The following is a 19,664-nucleotide window of genomic DNA, read 5'->3' as shown; positions in this document are numbered from 1 at the left end:
ACTTTAAATGAAAGTGACAATAACTAGTCCAGATTTTTTTCATTTTGTTCAGAGTAAAGCTATTAGACAGTAAGTGACTTACTGGTTTTTCTGCTTTCAATTAGCAACCCAATTTTATACTCTTTTAATTATCATTTAATTGGATTCCCCACTTACACTCAGAGCCTGGCAGCCAAAACAGCTGATTTAGTATTTGGCACAACTGAGGGGGTGAAAATTTCTTCTATAAATCTTTCTCTAGAGGAGATGTTTCTGCCAGCATAGAAGCTCTTTTCTAGAAGTAGCAAATATCTTTTAATATCTCCTTACTAGTCTCTTTTGTGCCCAGCTCTGAATCCACTATTTGAGAAGTGGTTATAACTGAAGGGGCTGAAGCCTCCAAAGTAAAGCTTTAATGTAAACTGTAACCAGATAGGACATACAAACAGTTCTTAAATTAGATTCAAAAAGGTAATGTTGGTATATATGTAAGTTATCCCTGTACCTGTTCCAAGAGATTAATTGTCATGTCCTTGCATGTTCTTAGTGGAGGGGGAATTAGTGTTGTAAACTGACCTTTGAGAGTAAACTAGAGGGCAAGTCAGGGGTTGGGGGTGCTTTTAAAAAGGGACTGGAAGGGAGAAAGGGAAAGACTTGATGGTTTAGGGACTGAAGGAGAAGTAGCACACCGAAGCCTTGCTGGGCTGGGAGAAGTGACCATTTCTGAGCCTTCAGTTACAGCCCTCTCCCCTCTGCTGGCAGACAGAGGAGGCAAGGAAGCACCAGCAAAAAAATGAGGAAATAGGAAGGACATGTTGGTTTCTCATTACTAGTACTGAACTCAAAACATGGATAACATCATCTGCTCTGGAGCCCATTGCATGTGTGAGTTTTAAAAAGCATCCACCGTCTGGTGGCTGGACTTCTCTTTTTGTTAACTTCTGGCTCCTTAGTAAACTGGGGAGTGTGGACGGAGGGCTGTTTATATCGATGTTAAGTCAGTTACCAGAGGAATCTCTTTTTTAACCTCCTCCTGTAATCTTCAGGGTTAAATGTTTTCAGCTCATAGTTCAGTTGCAGTTATTTGTAGCTGGCATTCACATTTGCTCTCTAATTCAATTTAGATGATGCTGCTTGGCCTAAATTGGAGCAGACTAGTAGAAGGAGCTTGGTGCATGTAGAAACCGATCACTGACTCCTTAGTTAAGGTCATCCAAGTAGAGCTGTAAATATTTCCCCTCAGTTTTAAAGAATAGTTATCTGGCTTGTACTCACTTACGGAATTGTGATTGATACTGTCAGATCTTATGTGTCAGATTTTTTAGCTACTAAAAATGCTGACTAACAACCTTATTGTCATCACACAAGTGCTGTAATACTCTCATTAATCCATGTGGTTTCAGTTCCAGCTGTTTGCTAGTTATTTATTCATTAGAGTCTATTTTCTGAATAGCTTCCAGCTACGCATTCTTCAGAGAGATTAGATTTTATTCATACATGTATCTACTTATAGGTGAGGAATTTGAAACTGGAGCATGAGCAGGAGAAAAACAAGATCTTGTCAGAAGCATTAGAGACACTCGCTACCGAACACCATGAACTAGAGCAGTCTCTGGTTAAGGGATCTCCGCCTCTCAGCATCCTCAGTGAAGAGCAATTCTATGATGCTGTTTCAGGTAAGTGATGATGTCCAGAATGTGAGTGTGTAGACAGCATGTGTGTAGTGAATGTATTGGGGGTGGGTGGGTTGGGGGAAGAAGGTGGGCGCAGTCTCAATTCAAGTGAAATCTCTGCCTTTCTAACATGGACCTCATTTTAGGAATATGCGTGATGTGTTTTATGATCAGGGCTCTAAAAATTTGCCAGAGTTCACCTGTAGAATTGTATTGCTTCACCTTAGCACGACCAAAGGTTACAAAACCACAGGACAGTAATGGAAGGTCTGATTGCTTGGGTGTTTACGCTCTTTTTTTGAATAGCAGAACGTAAGGCTCCTGTTTTGGGAGAGGTAACCGTATGTTGTAGCCTTGTGACTTGCTTTGTCCATGATGGCGTATGCTTTTGCCTTTGTTCCGTTGTTAAGATCAGACTAAAAATCCCTAGTTTTGAGGCATAACAATGTTAAGAAAGGCCTGTTCCATTTCAGTTTTGTGTACCTGAAGTGTTAAACATGAAAGAAAGGGATGAATCAAAATCCTGCATGCATTTATTAAATGTCTTTTCTTTTCCTATTTGTTCTTCAGTTTAGTATCTTTCATAATTTAATATGCAGAACATGCACATAGTGGTTTTGGAAGATTCTGAACTGCCTGACATGATTACAGCATGAATTTGTATAGAGTGACTGTACGTAGTGCAGCTCAGCAGTCACTCTAACCAGGTGATTCAGCAACACACACCTGTCTACAACTATGAAGGATCTGGAAAAGCTTGAGGGTGAACATAATCTAATTGTAGCAGACAATTGGGTTGTGATGGCAAATTTCACTAGCAAGTATGGGGTTACTTTTTCTGTGAACTGAGCTGTCTGATGCTTCTGACAGATGAGAAAAGCAGTGTTCCCAGACTCCTTGATAGGTGTTCTGCAGTGAGAAACTTCAGCAGTAAAAAAACAGGCAAAGGAAGTCTATGCACAGGAGCACAGTGAATCAACTTTGTGAAGCAGACTCTGCTGTTTGGCACAGTAGCAAATTTATCAAGCCTTCAAGGAGGAGAAGAGACTGAGGAACACTGAAACAGGTTCTTCATCTGGAACCAAAGGAAAAATTCTGCTGAAAGGCCTCAGGCTCTTTTGACTGTCAACAAAGCAGAGAATAGTTCTTTATCTGATGCTGTTGGAATGCAGTCTCTCCAGCTGGGCTTGCTTTGTGCATATGAGAGAATATTAAGCTTTAAAGAGCTGCTAGTTGATACATCTCATAACTGACCTGATCTCTAAATACTGTTGAATGGAAGTGTCCAAAGCCATCCCTCTTGTTGTTGGAGGTGGTGGTTTTGTCCTTGGAAGCTACAAACAAATCACATTAAGTGGATTTGTAAAACTGTGAAACTTGCTGAGTGCATATATATACAAACATACATTAAAAAAACCAAATGTGATTTCTTTCTCCTTTGGGAGAAGTTACTTGACATAATATATCTTAATTGCATTTTAAATAATTTTCTGGGACAGACTCAGTTCCTTGGCTGTCTGTCAATTTAATCAGACTGGTGTTAGGTTCTCTTCTCTAGGTTGTTCACATTTAGTGGTTTGCAGAGATTAGGGTCCTTTCTGTCTCTGAAGGGGGCAGGGATGGGGAGGTGGCGAGAAAAAGGGAAATGTGACATATTTTCCTGACTGCTGGATGCGTGTTATCACTTTCACTTTAAGCATAAAAGGAATTAGTTTTTTGTTGGTATGGTTTGAGGAGCAGTTTTTTTACTCATCACTGGGATCCTGGTAAAGCTTTCTAGCCTTCATGCTTTTCTGCTGTGTCCAGGGAGTCTCAACTAGAAGGCTTCTTGTCTCTGTATGACAAGAATACAGTGAGAACAGAGAATCTGGGGATATTTGATACTGGCTCAAAGTTTGGGAATGTGGGTCTTCTTTCTGAGAGAGGAGCTGTGATCTTAAATTTTTCATAGAGCAGTGCCTAGGTCTGATCATCAGAAGCTAAAAATTTTTGTCTCTGGAAATAAATTGCTACAACTGTCTGCAAAGCTTTCGCTTAACCTGATCTGCAAACTGATAGCGTTAAATTATATTGATTTTGGACAAATAGCCATATTCAGAAATTATCTTTCTAGGTTGTATAGGAGATTTAGCAAACACCAATGTATTTTAACAGGGTGATATAACAAGTTATAATGTCTGTCAGTGGGAAAATGCCACTACTTAGAGTATTTTTTCTATCAGGATGCCATCTTTTTCTGCTTGCAGTTCTATGAATTTTTAAATCCGTGCTGTAGGAGTGAGTTTAGAAGTGAGAGTGTTGCATAAGTAGGCTTGCACTTTGAGCTGAAGAATTGTTAGTTTTGACGTGACAGGTTGGAAGAAGATGCCACTGCTGCTTTTTGTTTTGTTTTTTTTTTAAAGAATTTTGTATGTATAAAAGACATTTCTTGTTTACTCTCAACAGAAATATCACTAATGGAACAATTCAGAGCAATTTTCAAGCAGGTTTTTGAGGAAGAGGTGTATCAAAAAGGACATATTCACTGCAGGAGCTACTTGTCCCCATTTGCCATGCTCTGGTTCACACTGTAGAACAATCCAACTGCTCCTGAATGAAGCTGAATCAGAAGATACAGCCCAGTAGTTCCTATTGGACACTCAGTCCATGGCAGTAGAGCAGAGCAGATCTGAAGAGAACAGCACTAGACGTGTATCTGGTTCGATTGTCAAGTCCTCAGCACCATCTGTTCCGCTTGCAAATCTGCAGCCGAGCCACGCTACCTGCTAGTGTTGGCATAGATTGAATTGCTCTCTGTAAAGTCTGTGGTGTGTGGTTCTCTTTGTAGAAATTGTGGCCAGAGTTACAGAAATATCCTCTTTCTTTTCCAAAACTGGAGTAAGGAAAATGTTTGCAGTGTGGTAAGATTCCTTACTGAAGTTGATTTCCTGAAATCTCTTCTCTTTTTATTTTTAAGTGATAGGCTGTTGTCAGTACTTTTTGACAGTCGCAGTAGTTCCTAAATCCCTGCAATAAGAGAGCTATTTAAGGAAGAACCTACAGAAAAAGCAAGTTGTGTTACCAAAGCATGGTATCCAGTGTTAAGAAGAGCAAAGTTAAGGGTGTTATTAATCTGAACTCTGATAGCCATAGGTCAGTTAACAGCGCTTCCTGGTGCGCTGATGCGCTCATCATGGGAGTGGTGGAAATGTGTAATTAAACTCGATACCACACAGAGTGCTGCAGCTCTCACTTTCAGGATTGAATGCTTAACATGTGTCAAACTCTTCTATGTTTAAAGCAGGGTGGGGTGGAACGGGAGGGCTCTGGGGAGGGGAAGAAGCACTGAACAAGTAGCAAAATTAAAAAGATCAATGCCATCTCCTAGAGAGCTGGAGAAGTTATTAGCTTGGATTAATACAGACCTGAGGAGCATATGAAAATGGAGTACAAATGCAGAGTCTGTCCACATTGCTGAAAAATGGCTGAGCAGGTGAAGAATTAAAGGGTAAAGGTACTTGATTTTTGCCTTTCAGATAAGGTCCCATTCTCATATGCAAATTGTGCACCCTGTTTGGGAAGAATTGAGATCTGCCTTTGTTTTTCTCTTTTAAACAGGTTTTATCTGAGAGGTGGGGGGTTTTTCTGCAAACAGGAATTTTGTGTGCGTTGAGAGGGTTATTGATGGAATCTTGCAATAAAAGCAGCTGTTTAGCTACAGGAATATTTAAATACACTGAAGCTAACCTGTCATAGTACAGCTTCTGCTGGTATCTACCACTACTGGGTGCTGTGTTTATAAATAATGTTCCTGAATGGTACAAGAAGTAGCAGACTACATCCGTTGCTTTTGTTTGCTTCCTAGTTTGTCTCCAGTTATCAGATCACTTAAAAGTAAAAATGGCACAAAAAGCATAGAAACCTATTGCTCTTCCTTTCATGTTTAGAGTAGTTTGTCAAGGGGCTTTTTTTGAATGTGTACCAGAAATACTTCACAGCCTCTGTGAGAGCACCACTGCCTGTGACTTCTTGCCTTGAACAGTGTTAAAAGAATGAATTCAGGCATCTCAGAGCGATGGGAAACACCTGGTCAGAATTCAAACTCAACAGTGCCAATGGTTAAACACTGTCTTTCTCAGGTTTATTTATTAATCAAAAACACTGGCCAAACTTTTCCATCTGCATCTGAAGACTTACCAGTTGTTGCAATAGGAAATGAGGTCCCTTGAGTTAAGTTTCTGTCATTGCTTCTGCTGTTTCCCCTTGCTTTCCCACTCTTGCAAAATGTAGCTGGTGTTTGTACTGTTTCTCTTTCAGGTTTCATGAGCTGGAGAGCTTCCTAGTCAGCCTGGTCTTGTCTCAGAGATCACTTTAAAATTTTGGCTTCTGAACAGGGACTCTTATTCCTTCTCCCCTCTCCTCAGCCCACAACCCCTTAAGTTCAATTAAAAAAAACTCCTCATTTTCTCCTAGTCATCTGTTTGACAGCTGCTCTGTAGAAACTTGTGAATATAAATCTTTTTTTGCAGTGACGGGGGAGTATGCAAATCTTAATTCAGAAAAGAGTTCGCTGCAAGTGCACAGGGAAAAAGCTCAGTTTGAATTGCCTGTTGATCTGTGCTCACAATACAATACTAGGCTTGTTCACTCTGACACCGTAACAAACTCTCAAGGCTTGCTGAGTTCATTGGGTTAAAGGGGGGTAGCTGAGGTTAAGGGCTTGGAGACTGAGATCTTTGATGGCAGCCGCTGTTGTAGACAGATTTTCCCAATTTCTCAGGAAAATGGGTGAGGTTTCTCTGGAGAGCAATTTCTTACTACAGCTGTGTTTCATTCTTCTACTGTTCTTTACTGTATAGCATGAATTGTTGCATTAGGTAAGGCACATGCCCCGGAGAAGGGTGTCTGGTCAGTGTCTCCAGCTCTGGAGAGGTTTGCAGGTGCAGAGCTCAGTCCAGCAGAATCATCTCTTGGCACTATAAGGCCAGCATGAGGAGAACTGAATGTGTGTGGTATTTAAAAATCCTTGTTACACTGAGAAGCATATCCAAGAGTGATTGGCAGTTCTGGTGAAGCTTATCTGTTCTTGCCTTTCTGCCTTTGGAGTCCTGGCTCTGTTGCAGAAACTCAGATTGAGAGAATTTGCACGCTGTGACTCTTGTCTGAAAGCAAGACAGTCCTGAATGGTACAAGAGAAGGACTCTGCAGGAGTAGATCTTTTCCTTTACATTGCTGGGTTGGCTTCTTGTTCTTCTTGTCATGATAACTGTTGGCACAGTTGAGCAGCTCTTTCAAAAGAGAGGTGGAATACCTACCTCGAGGGGGTTTATAGATTGTCATGTGGTCAGGAAGCTGAGGCCCAAGTTGTGTTACACTCCTAGAGTGTCTCTTCCTCTGCAATATTTGGATATACAGGAAAACTGTTTTCCTGGCTACCTGTGCTTAGGATCTCTGGACAAATCTGTATTTTATGTAACAGACTTGTCCCAAGTAAAAATGGTTTTCCTTACCCTACTTGTTAAATATAGTACCCACCAAACCAATGCTTTGATATGTTATATCATAACTTGGCACAGAACTAGACTGACAAATTTGGGGAAAATTGTGAGAAGATTCTCTGGAGTGCCAGTCCACTTTTTTAACATACCCTTAAGCACCAGCTGGCAGTTCTTTTCATTCCCTAGCAACTGGCTTAATTCCAGTACTGTCTTGACAAGGATAGGCATGGATGTTTTAAATGAGAGATCTCCTTTTTGCTTCTAGATCTCTCTCTAGAAAGGATGAAGACATTGTGACACAACTCATCCATTCATCAGAATTTTGTCCTGTTTCTGACCCTTATGTAATCTGGATGTGGTAGAAAGTCCTCTTATCACTATATATATACACACACCCTCCAGCAAAGCAATATACAATTTACGTGTTCTGGAGAAACTACTGGCATAGATTTTTAAAGAGAAAACAAGAAAGCACCTGGCAGTAGACAGCTGTGAGTGAGATATTCTTTTGGATAGGCTGCTACTTCAGCAGGTTTTGATTACTGGGTTTGAATGAGAACGAGTGTGTGAGAGAATGGCTAATTTTGCAATTATTCCTCTGGGGTTTTGCAGCCAAGAGCAATAACATATGCTGGAAGCAGTACATGGCAGGAATAGTGTCTACTATAGTTTGGGTCATTTTCAAGTAGCAGTGAGGCTTGCATTAAGCTGTTTACCATTCAGTGTGGTACCTGGTTTCTGCTATAGGATTTTTCAAATGAGATAGAAGTTGATGTCTTGAGCTGTTCCCTCACTTCCTGGAACTTGCAATTGGATAATCTTTTGACAGTCTTGCCAGGTTTGAAAGAAAACTTAACATAAAAATACAGCCTTTCCCAGGAAATTGTACTTTTTGATTTGGGGCAAGACTCTCTCTTCTCCAGAGCTGGAGAAACACTACCTGACCTGGTTGGCAGGAAGGTGTTGTTTGTTGATGTTGGGTTTAGTTTGAGATGTGATGTGGATTGTACTATTAACCTGCCTTCCACAGTACGAAGTTTATCTTGTTGATTGGTGAGCTTATCACCTAGACTTTTCTGGGACCTACGTGGTTCGTGTTATCTGTATGATACGTCCTCCTGTTCTTTGATACTTGTTCAGTGAGTTAGGAAGTAAAGGTTGGTGAACAGCACTGAGTGTCTTAAGAACTCAGACCCATCTGAAGAAGGAGTCGTTACTCAAGGTACCTGTCTGTTTGGGAGGGTGCTGGCACCTCTATGGCACTGGCTCTTGTCCTGAGCAAGGTCTAGTAGCTTCAATTTATTAAAAATGCCAAATTTTGGCTCAGCTCGATAGAGGATTTTAATGTATAGTGGTCTTGCTTATTGTGCAATTTCTTTATATCTAGATGCTGGGCTGCAGCAGTCTCTGGCAATACTAGTTACTTACCAAGTGGATGCTGTCATCAGGACACAGTAGGCTACTTAGGTTTCAGTTTTGTACGAGGAGGGGAGATCTGTCAGTGACTGAAGTCTAGCACAGGCAGTAGATTCATTAACATGCACCTGCTCTTTTGCAGATTCGGAATCTGAAAAATCATTAAGTGGGTTTGAAACAACAGCAGCCTACTCATTAGAGGACAGCATGGATTCAAAAGATACAATAACTTCAAGCATGTCTGAAGAAAAGGTGTGTGGCAGTGGGGAGTTGCTGTCAAACGGAATCAAAAAACACAGGTAGGATGTCCGTTCTTACGGTTTTATAATATGCATTAATGGTAAGAGACCACAGGAATCTCTGAAAAGCGAACAGAAAACTTTTAAAACTTTGTTAGGGATGGTTGACAAGTAATTGGTTGTGCTATGGTTTTATAAAGAATGTTTTTCCAAGGTTGGTGTGCTCCTTTGCATCTTGATGATCCAATCTAAATAAGTAAAACCAAAATATAATGTGCTGTTTAAAAATGGACACACTTGTTCTTTATTAGATCTTATTGAAATCTATGTGGATTTTAATTCCTTCATGTATCTTTGATGACCTATACCTCCTATTGCCTCTTTAATTTCGAGTCATTTGATCCTTCTGTTGGTATCAGGAATGAATGAAAAATATTGCTAGCCTGGCATCAGAAACTCAAGTGTGAACAAAGGGAGTCTTATTCTAAAAGTCTCATCCATGTTTTATGTGCTTATTTTGTGTTGTCAAATGATCCATTTTTGTTTGTTTCCTTGCCGATAAAGGAGGACAATAGGTCTGGAGTTAATGAGATGTAATAGACACCACTATTCTCCAGTTTCAGTGAAAGGGCAATATAACATTTGTGCTACAGATAAAGCCAGACTTCAGCATGTTTCAAAGAGACTGTTCTGGATGTGTTTTGGAGATACAGGATGATGATGGGGACACCAGATTTCTGTAAAAACAGGAAAATAGTATTTAATTTTACAGAAGGAAGCTAGATAGCTTTTAATTACTTGGTATCTTAAATAGTTAAATTGCAGTAACTGTTGAAGTGCATGGTAGTGTCAGACCTGATGTTTCAAGGGTCAACCTGTGCATGTCTCATACTAGGCAAAGACTAAGGCAAATGAGGGCTTGGGTGGAGTAAAGGGTGTTTTGGGGAGATAACATAAAGCAGCTGACTAAGCATGTTGCTCTGCTCTTGTGCTATTAGCAAGATTCTATTTATGGCCTTGGCTAAGTGCCTTCCCTAATTAGAGCAGGAAGTTCAGGAGTCGGGGGGGAAGCAGTAGGTGAAGGTGGACATCTGAGTTGCCTTCACTGTCTTGGAAACGGCGAGGAGAAAGGATACAGTACATAATCAACGTGAAAATGATGGTCATGTTGACTTGCATTGTACTGAGGAGTTTTAAGAGGATTTGATCTTCTGTTTACTATAAAAAAAGAAGTTACTGGGCAAGTTCTCATAATGCTGCACTGTGCTGTCAGAACTGCAGGGGGCGGGTGACTGGAGGAGCATTTCAGATCTCCTGATTTTATAGAGTAATGAAAGGTAGTAAACCAGTACCTCTGCTTCACTCGTTTCTCTGAGCTGCCTTTTAGTGATAGAGAGAGCATAGGATTTTAGAGTAAAATGAGTGCATAAATTGGCTAGTAACTTACTGCTAAAGCAAAGTAAAAACTTTTTTTTCATCTGTTTTGCATTTAGATCAGAATGTATGACCGTATTTTATGTGACTAAGTGGCTCTAGAATATATGGCTGTATTTTATGGAATTAAATGACTGTAACATTATTACAGGTAGAGCTGTAATGTTAGGCTTTTTTACCTGGCACTTTGGTGCCACACTGGGTCTTGTCCCCAAATATATTGATGCAAACTTTTTCTCCCCAGAAGCTCAGATGATTTAAACTTTACCTGCAAGAGAACCTTCTCAGGGGATGGGAGATGTGTGGTATTTTTAGCCTCTTTTCTGAGGCTGTTGGTAGTAGCCATGTTTGGCCTGGTGTACAGCATCTGTTTCATGTGGCTTCAGAACTGTGTTACCTGCCTGGAGCTGCTGGCTCCAATTTGTGCCTCTTTTTGTCTGGGGGCTTGTTCTAACTATGTGCATGTGGTCAGATAGGCACTGTCTGTGATGCCACCTGTGTCCTTTTCAGTGCAAAAACTATAACTTCTTGATGCTATGCAAATTGAGGGGTTCAGAATGTTCTGACATCACTTAATTCCATCCTTACAACCTTGAGTTTGCTTATAGCTTTTTTTTTTTTTTTAACTTCCGTTTGTATTAACCGCATGGAAACAAGAAAAGTAGAACAGATTAATTTCTTTTGCTTAAAATCTTGATACCTTCAGATGAGTAAAGGATTTGTGGTTGCCTTTAGGTTGCACATGAGAGTACCTAACACTCTTTTAGCCATCAGTTTAAATAAGATTATTTCCTGTCTTCATCTAGACAACCTGAGCTCTAATCTACACCTCAGATATTATTTGAGTGGTTGAGAGTTTTCCACTCAGAAGTGGAGGATGGTTTTTGCTTGGCAGGGGGAGCATACATGCTTTGGGTTTGGAAATGTAAGAATAAATCTGTTGGTTCCAAGGAATTAAAAATCTTGGGAAGTACATACACAGATAGAGGAAGCCAGTAAAACATATAATCTGCTGGTTTTTTCTGGGTTTTTTTATGTAGTTTGCATCCTACTGGTTGTTCGCAGAGTGTTTTGAGAGTGGACCTAATTTTTGTACACTTCTTGGGAAAGGATTTGAGTGAATAGTACAGTACATAATCTGGAAGCATTCAAATAACTTCTTTTTAAGAGGGAATTTTTTAATCTGAGTCAAACTTTAAAAAAAAAAAAAAAAAAGGAAAAGAAAAAACCATCCCTCAAAAAAGTCCAAGCAAGCAAGCAAACCAATAAAAACTCTGTTGCATAAAAAATGTTCTATACTAAGTGCCAACATTTCACATCCATGTGCCACTGCCATTTCCCTCTTATTGCTGAATTTTGTAGTCAGTTTTCCCTTTGGTCCCTGCATTGGGGGCCTTTCAGGATGCAAACACATTGGTGTTCAACTTAATGGGAGCCTGGATCAGGCTGGCATGAAGAGCAAGCTAAATGTGCCTTTTTCACTCCATATGTTTCCTTCCCCACAGGATTCCTGTAGTAGTTGATGTGTAATAGCTAATGCTTTGGACAAGTGTTATTGTTTAAGTAAAGGATCCTAAATACATCTCATCTGTTCTACTGCACAGAAATTCCAGTAGATGTTTTTGTCACTTACAGCTAAAATTAACTTCCTGAGTTGTTTTTGAAATTGACATCTGGAGGGAAGTTTCTGCATTCAAAAACCTTTTGTTTAATCACAGGGAGTGTGTCAAGGTTAGTAGGCCTCAAGTGTTGGCTGCCTGTCATTTTTCCACATATCCTTACTTGTCCCTGGGATATTCCTTGGTGGCTTAAAACTGCTTTGTTTTTTCAGTACATGTGTGTGTTGTAGAGGGAGGAGAGAGCTGACTCCCATAGCAGGTTTGACTGGTATAGGCAACAAATATGGATGAATGGCTAAAACTGAATGCCAAGTTTCAAGTGATAAAACAAATTTAACAAAAGGGCAGGTTAACTTTCATGAAAATGTAAGTTTTAGTGTGTAAGGAAAGCAATTCCTGTGTACACTTCAGCAAACTAAGGGTTAATGTGTTCAACATGCAGAAGGGCTTACTTAAACACAAATATCACTCTGCTGACTGCCTGCATTAAAGGATACACAGGAAAAACAAGTAAACATTACAAGTGAAGGTAAGACTGAATAGTTGGTGGACACTGTCCTCTCCTGGACATTTGTATCAAAACATCCACAGAAGTATTTTATATTTCGTATTATTCGGGGTGATCTGTTTGACGAAACTTTTTGTTTCTCAGTGAAAAGTCAGAATAGGGAGTGAGCAGTGGTACATTGGTCAGTTAAAATAAATCCTCCTACCCACTCATCCTCTGCAGGGGAGCTGAGGAGAACAAGTCAGTGTTGGGCTTGTAGCTACTTGCTAACACAATAGTTTGCTACTATGAGGAGTTCAGGCATGTGACTGGGTTTTTGATGGGATGGGGCTTGTTTTATTTTAAGAAACGTTTTTTGGTTTTGTTCTTTCTGAAAACTGAAGCATCAGCCCTGGTAAAGGTGTTTCAGTGGCAGCTGAGAAGTAGGGGAGGTAGCACTGCGAGCAGAGCTACTGAAACAATTTAGCCTGGGTATTTTTTTTCTCTTGGCAGTGTTTCTGTTTATTAGAAAAGTGAGGTGGAGAAGGAAGGTACAGCCTGTTCACACTCTCTGAGAAAGATTGCTTTAGCTGCCTTGAGCAGAGACAAAACAACCTTGGTTAGGAGGGCAGCATGATCATTTAGAGTTAATTAAACTTAGAAACTAATAGTTCATGCAGTTTGAGTGAACTCTAGGTAATTTTTATCTATTGATAAGAACAGAAAAATTGTGAATTTTTCTCATTTGCAATAGCTTCATGATCCAAAAATGAATTTTAGTATTATGGACAAAGGACTTTGACCAATAATTATGCCTTTTTAGAAGTAAATTGGATTAACAGTTGAGCTGGTCAGTAGCAGTAAGAAAACTGAACAGACTCTGTGCCTGATTTCCCGTAAGGCTGAGAAATACATGCTGTGCTCTCAGCCTAACTGTTGGTCCTTGGAAGTACACTTATGACTTGTTTCGGGATATTTCAGCCCCCTGTAAAACAGGCTGCTCTGTTTTCTCTTCTTAAATGATGCTGATTTTTTGTGTTGTTCCTGAGGGCTGGTTTTAGTATAGGTCATAAATATTGTGGTCCTTCATGGTCAGTATAAAGGTGACTAGCAAAAACACCCCATAACAACCCCACTGTTTAACTCTCAGATCTGTTCAGACGTACTGAACATACTTATATACCTATTCACATTTAACTTCCGTTTTCTCACAAAGAAAAGACACAATTAAATGTCTTAATGGTGCCATTGTGAAAACTGTTCTGATGACTGCTGTAGACATTCTCTTCCTCTGGTGTTATGCAAAATTAATAGTTCTGCTTTTGGAGAAATGAATGTTTCTGCGCAGGTAAAACAATTTAAGTGCTTCAAAGTAGCACTGTCATTCCCCCTGGCTTTTTAATTTAAAATTTGGGAAACTGTTACTTTCATAAATGAGCATTTGCATTTATTTGTCATGGTTAGTACTAGAAAACTTTTCTTCTGCTTTTTTCCCCTCTTCCTTTCCACAGAACAAGCTTGCCATCTCCGATGTTTTCCAGAAATGACTTCAGTATCTGGAGTATCTTAAGAAAATGTATTGGCATGGTAAGTAATCAGAAAGCTATGATAAAAAATGGGGAGTGATTGTTTTATTTGAGGCCCAAATGAAAACTTGTTTGGGAGGAGAGGTCTTTTGTGTGTGTTTGTTTGTTTATGGGGTTGTTTGGTTTGTTTGTTTTAGTTTATTTTTAATTTGCTGCTTACGCTTTATTTGCTTTCACAACTTAAGAAGGTAAGACTTGGTCAGAGCAATATTCTTTAAGTAAAATCATCTTCTCTTAACTTTGACCCTGTAAGTACTTTGTGGTAGCAGTTTGGTTTTGTGTTTGGTTTTTGTTTTTTGTTTTTTGGTTTGTTTTTTTTTTTTTTTTGACTGTGGAAAAAGCAAAACAAAACAACACCAAAAAAACAACCACTTTGATTTTGCTCTCGTCCCTTCCCTTTAGCATCTGAAGTCTTCCCCCTTCCATGGTGTTACTGACCAGACGGTGGCCAGATCAGAGTTAGCTGGTTGGCACCTAATCTGCTTCCAGCTAAGTGTTAATTGAGAAGAGTTCTTGTCTCCATTAGATCCTACAATAGGCTGCAAATACTTGTTGCTGCTAAACTTCTGTCAGTCTCTAACAGTAGTCTACAGAAGGGAAGGTTTGTGGTTTTAGTTGCTGTTGTTTTCTCCTCCTCTCCTTGGTGTAGTTAGGAGCAGCACCAAGCAGTGAGGTGTGGAAATGCTGGGGAATGCCTGCATCAGCAGCTCCAAGTCTCCCGAGTTGATGTGAAGTGTCTGAGGCTTCTCACAGTGGCTTTAGTGAAAAAGTGTTATAAAGTACAAAGAACAGATTGGAAGACTGCCTTGCATAAGGTGTGTGCAGGGAAAAAGGGTCTCAATTCTGCTTTGCAGCCACTGGTGTACAGAGGTTGTAGTTGTGGGAGGCAGCAGAACTTGCAGTGGCCTGTACCGAAGTGTCTGCCGAGGCTCCTGGAGCCAGGTGCTGCTGTTCTGGCTCAGGACGGTGCTGTTTGCCGCACACTTGGCCAGTAGTCACACTTATACTGCTTCAATTTGCTGCTGCAGGCAGGTTAAACCAGGGCTGTGTTATGCATTCAGAGGGCATGCCTTTTAAAAATGGGAAGAGAGAACAAACAGCACCCAAACTCTAGGGCTTCCTTTAAATTTTTATTCCTGTTACAAATCCCCTTTTTTCTTCAGAACACAAAATCCCTGTTTTTACTCTTGTACTGCCATGTTTCCCTGTCCTTCCTCATTCTCCTCCCCCCATATTTGCCCTCCTGCCTCCAAAAAAAGATGTTTAAGTAATTAGATGGTCTATATCTATTTATGGAATAATAAATAACTTAGTCTTTAAAAGGGTCCGTAATATTTCATTCCATTGTTTCATCTCACCTTCTTAATGCATTCATTGATAGGAAGATTGATGTTTGGTTTTCTTTTTGTTTTAAAAGTAGCCTAAATTCCAGCACAGCTCTGCTTATTGAGCTCATAAGGGTTTTGTCCTTTCAGTATTAGCAGAGCCAGGTCAAGCACATTGCATTAGCACTAAGAGCATCATTTATTTTTGTAATAAGCCAATTACACTCGGGTTACTGCGGGTCAGTGTATCTAATTATTCAGCTTTTAACACGAATTTCATTTGTGCATCAGGAGTTGTCGAAGATCACAATGCCGGTTATATTCAACGAGCCACTGAGCTTCCTGCAGCGACTCACGGAGTACATGGAGCACACATACCTCATCCACAAAGCCAGCTCCCTTTCCAGCACAACTGAGCGAATGCAGGTGCGTTGGCTTTGCTGTTTCTGTGAGCTCTTGGAGAATGGCGTGGGGTCTTTCTTCCTTATAGATGGTCTCATTGTAGGAGGAACTCCTGTAATTTGCTGCCTGTTGGTTTCTCTTATTCATTGGCCAGTTTTGTTTATTGTCCTGGTTTCCACAGGGATAGAGCTCATTTTCTTCCTAGAAGCTGGTACAGTGCTGTATTTTGGATTAGAATGAGAATAATGTTGGTAACACACTGATGTTTTAGTTGTGCCTAAGCTGTGTTTACAATAAATTGAAGACTTTCTGTGCCTTGTGGCGCAAGAAGCTGGGATGGGAACAGAGCTGGGACAGCTGACCCCAACTGTCCAGAGGGATATTCCATACCATATAGTGTCATGCTCAGTACATAAACCAAGGGAAAGCTGTCTGGGGACTGCTGCTCAGGAACTGATGGGGCATCAGTCAGTGGGTGGTGAGCTACTGTGCTGTGCATTACTTGTTTTGATGATTGTGATTCTTCTATCATTATTATTTTCCCTTGTGTTTCTGCCTTATTAAACTGCCTTTATCTCAACCCACTGATTTCACATTTTTTATCCCCCCAGTCTATCCCCCATCCCATTTGGGTTGGGGAGGGGGTGAGTGAGCAGATATGTGTTTATCCTGCTGGGTTAAATCACAACAGTCCTTTATGGCACCCCACAAGCAGCAGAGCATAAAGGGTTGAGATAACAACAGATCTGACCAGAGCATAATAAAGGAAATTCATTATAAGCATTTATGATATTAGTTTGATAGTCTCTGGTAACAATGTTGATTTATTTGCTCTCAGAGCTGCTGTGAATGTTCTCGGAGCTCTGTTATGCAACATCTGACTTGCTGTGTATGTTCCCTGCTGTGCTGTTTATCACCTCTGGGGACTGGGTTAAGGTTAGCATTTTGTTGTACTTTGTAACACTGTCTTATGATATGATAGAATTCCTGGTAGTGCATCTGAGCTGGTATTTGTACTCAGCATTGCCATCATTTCCACACTTTGGGAGCCATCTGTAGGAAACTATTCATAGTTACACCTTTTGCCTTTTCTCATCAGAGAGCAAATCCATGTGGGAGATACATACCATCTTCCATCATCCCCTTCTCCTCCAGGCTAATTAGCTCTTGAGAATTTCAAATATCATCAGGATATCAAACCTGGATGTTCCTTTGCTGCAGCTCTTGATTGTGTTTCAGATCTTGTTTACAGTAAAACAACTATTTTTGGATACCACCCAGAGATCTGCCCCAAGGCTGGGTAGATACGAGTGGCAGGGGTATGTGTGGGATAGTATAGGCAAGCACTAGGATAGAGGGTATCTCCAGCATTTTGGAATATCACTCCTAAGCAAGCGCAGAATCTTGAAAAATTAATAAAATGCTTGGGAAAAGTATGCTGTCACGCTGGCAAGTCTAGAGTGACAGAAATCACTGCAAGGTGCTGGGGCCTGGCCCAGGCCTAATGAGCCCTGTTCAGCACTATTCAGTACCCTCAAGGGAAGAGAAGGCCCCTAGATCTGACAACAAAACAAAAGGCACTGGAGCTGCTCCACCTCCTGTGACTGGCACCACTGCTGAACCAAAGAACCAACCTGTGCTGGTGTGAGTCACCCCTATACACAAGAGGAAGTATTGGGAGCAAAAGTCAGCTCATGTAGTAAGGGAGGAAGGAGTTTCTTCCAAGAGAGAGCAGGAGAAAGATGTAGACAAGACAGACTACTCTGAAGCAGGGCTGTCATGAGAGACCAGGAGGAAGAAGAGAGGTAGCTGCTGACTGGGGAGGAGGGAGATGAAGAATTCATGAATTAGGCAGTACCCACCCAATCCCTATCCCTGAGTGAGCTGTGAGATACACAAAAAGATTTCAGCTGCTCTCCAGGTGAACACATTGTCACCAGCCTGCTCCAATGCTGAGGTAATAATAGGACCAGTAGTCTGGAATTATAGGGTAAGAAAACCAGGCAGGGTAGGATCCCTTTCTAGGAAAGGGGGCAATGACAGAGTGATCGGAAAAAAAAAGTCCTCAGCCTGTGGAGGTGACTCATGTGAGGTGTGAAGGAAAGATATTCCTTCAAGGAAGATGTCACCCAGGCAAGTGGAGCACCTTGGAAAATGTATCAGTACCTGAGGGAAGTAGGCCTGCTAGGGGTGATTTATGATGACCTGGATGACAAGCAGTTATCCAGAGATGCACATTAAGTCAGGTGCATGTGACCCATGTGGTGGAAGTTTGTACAGAACCAGGACTGTCATGGTTCAAGGCAGCTTCAATACCAGACGGCCACTCGCTCACCCTAATCCCCCTCACCTCCTCCATGGGATGGGGGATAGAGCTGTGCAGGGGGGGAAGGAAATAATAGTTGAATAGACTAAACAGGAGATGCACAGTGCAGTCACTCACTGCCTGCAGACCAATGCCCAGGCAGTTTCCAAGCAGCAGCAGCCCCCAGCCTGCTTTCTTTTCCCCCTAGGTTATTTATATACTGCGCGTGATGTCACATGGCATGGAATATCCCCTTGGTCAATGTGCCAGCTCTCCCAGCTGCGTCCTCTCACAACTTCTTGTTACCCCCAGCCTGATGGGGTGGTATCAGAAGTTGAAAAGTCCTTGGCTTTGTTGCTAAACATTGCTTGGCAACAACTAAAACATCAGTGAGTTACCAGCATTATTCTCATTCTAAATCCAAAACAGCACTATACCAGCTACTGGGGGGAAAATCACCTCTATCCCAGTGGAAACCAGGACACTTGTCTAGGAAAATATTGTGGTATTCTGTAACACCATGGCTGCTGTTGATGAACTGTGTGCTCTTACCCCTCTGAACAGTGTGTTGCTGCGTTTGCTGTGTCTGCTGTAGCCTCGCAGTGGGAACGCACCGGGAAGCCGTTCAACCCATTGCTTGGAGAGACCTATGAACTGATCAGGTAATGAACAGAGCCTGCCCTGGAGGGTGGTATTCCATGTAAGAGATGTTTCGTGAGATTTGTCAGCTGGCTTGCAGACTGCACTTCAGCTCATAAGCTTCCAGCCATTCTCCTAGTAGCTGCTGCAGGTGTACGGAATGCATGTTGGTGTTCACCAATTCACCTCTCAGTGAAGAGAAACTACTTAACTTTTCAATTCAGAGCAGGCAACTGAAATTTGCCAGGTTCAAAAGCAAGTTTTATCTACAAAAAATTTTTTTTTTCCCCTGAAATGTTATGAGTGCAAAGTGTGCATGGTACATAAGGAGGGCATACGGGACTGTTCAGAGTACCTAATAAGCAATGTGGGTCTATTAATGTGTAGCTGCACCAAAAGCACATTTTTCTTCCAGTTAATATTTTGGCCTGTGTTTAGGTGAAAATTTTAAGAAAGAGATCAGTATCAAAAGTAGTTATACAGATTCACCAGATCTGGTAGTTCTTGTTTCTTTTTTATATTAAGTCCTTAGTTATTTAAAATGAGGACGTTCTGTGTTTTAGTTGATCTTTTCAGTTAGCCTAGGCTTTTAACTAACTCTTCCCCTGAGTACAGCAGCTGTGCATGGGTCCAAATACCTCTTTCACCTCGGGGAAAACAACTGCAACTTCACTACACTTGATACGTAGTTCTGCTTATCTTTATTTTACAGAGATGATCTTGGATTTAGACTTCTCTCAGAGCAAGTCAGCCATCATCCACCAATCAGTGCTTTCTATGCTGAAGGCTTAAATAATGATTTTGTGTTTCATGGATCAATTTATCCTAAACTCAAATTCTGGGGCAAGAGCGTGGAAGCGGAACCAAAAGGCACGATGACTTTGGAGCTTCTTGAGTAAGTGGATCAGTAATAATTGAAGGGGCACAGGGCCTCATCCTTGATGATTAGTATGCATTAGAGTCTCATGGCTTAGGAACGGACGTGTCCAACACCCACATCCCAAAGTCTTAGGGCAGATCACTTTGTGGGGAGGAGGGGATGGGAAGATGAAAGGAACTGCCATTGTTTCCCCATACATGCTG

At 41.1% G+C, this 19,664-nt stretch overlaps 1 protein-coding gene across 1 annotated transcript in view; it reads left to right on the top strand.

The window, feature by feature from the left end:
- The window catches only part of OSBPL1A (oxysterol binding protein like 1A), a 78,279-nt gene that overhangs the window by 46,749 nt on the left and 11,866 nt on the right, over positions 1-19,664 (top strand). The window contains exons 16-21 of the mRNA XM_082288192.1: positions 1,493-1,655; positions 8,688-8,844; positions 13,836-13,911; positions 15,527-15,661; positions 18,507-18,604; positions 19,294-19,476. Of these exons, the coding sequence (XP_082144318.1) occupies positions 1,493-1,655; positions 8,688-8,844; positions 13,836-13,911; positions 15,527-15,661; positions 18,507-18,604; positions 19,294-19,476 (812 nt within the window). The remainder of the gene's footprint in view (positions 1-1,492; positions 1,656-8,687; positions 8,845-13,835; positions 13,912-15,526; positions 15,662-18,506; positions 18,605-19,293; positions 19,477-19,664) is intronic.

The sequence above is a fragment of the Coloeus monedula genome (genome assembly GCF_965178545.1).
Source record: "Coloeus monedula genome assembly, chromosome: 1".
Classification (NCBI taxonomy): Eukaryota; Metazoa; Chordata; class Aves; order Passeriformes; family Corvidae; genus Coloeus; species Coloeus monedula.
Note: the sequence above shows the minus strand (reverse complement) of the source record. Positions and strands in the feature narration are given on the sequence as shown.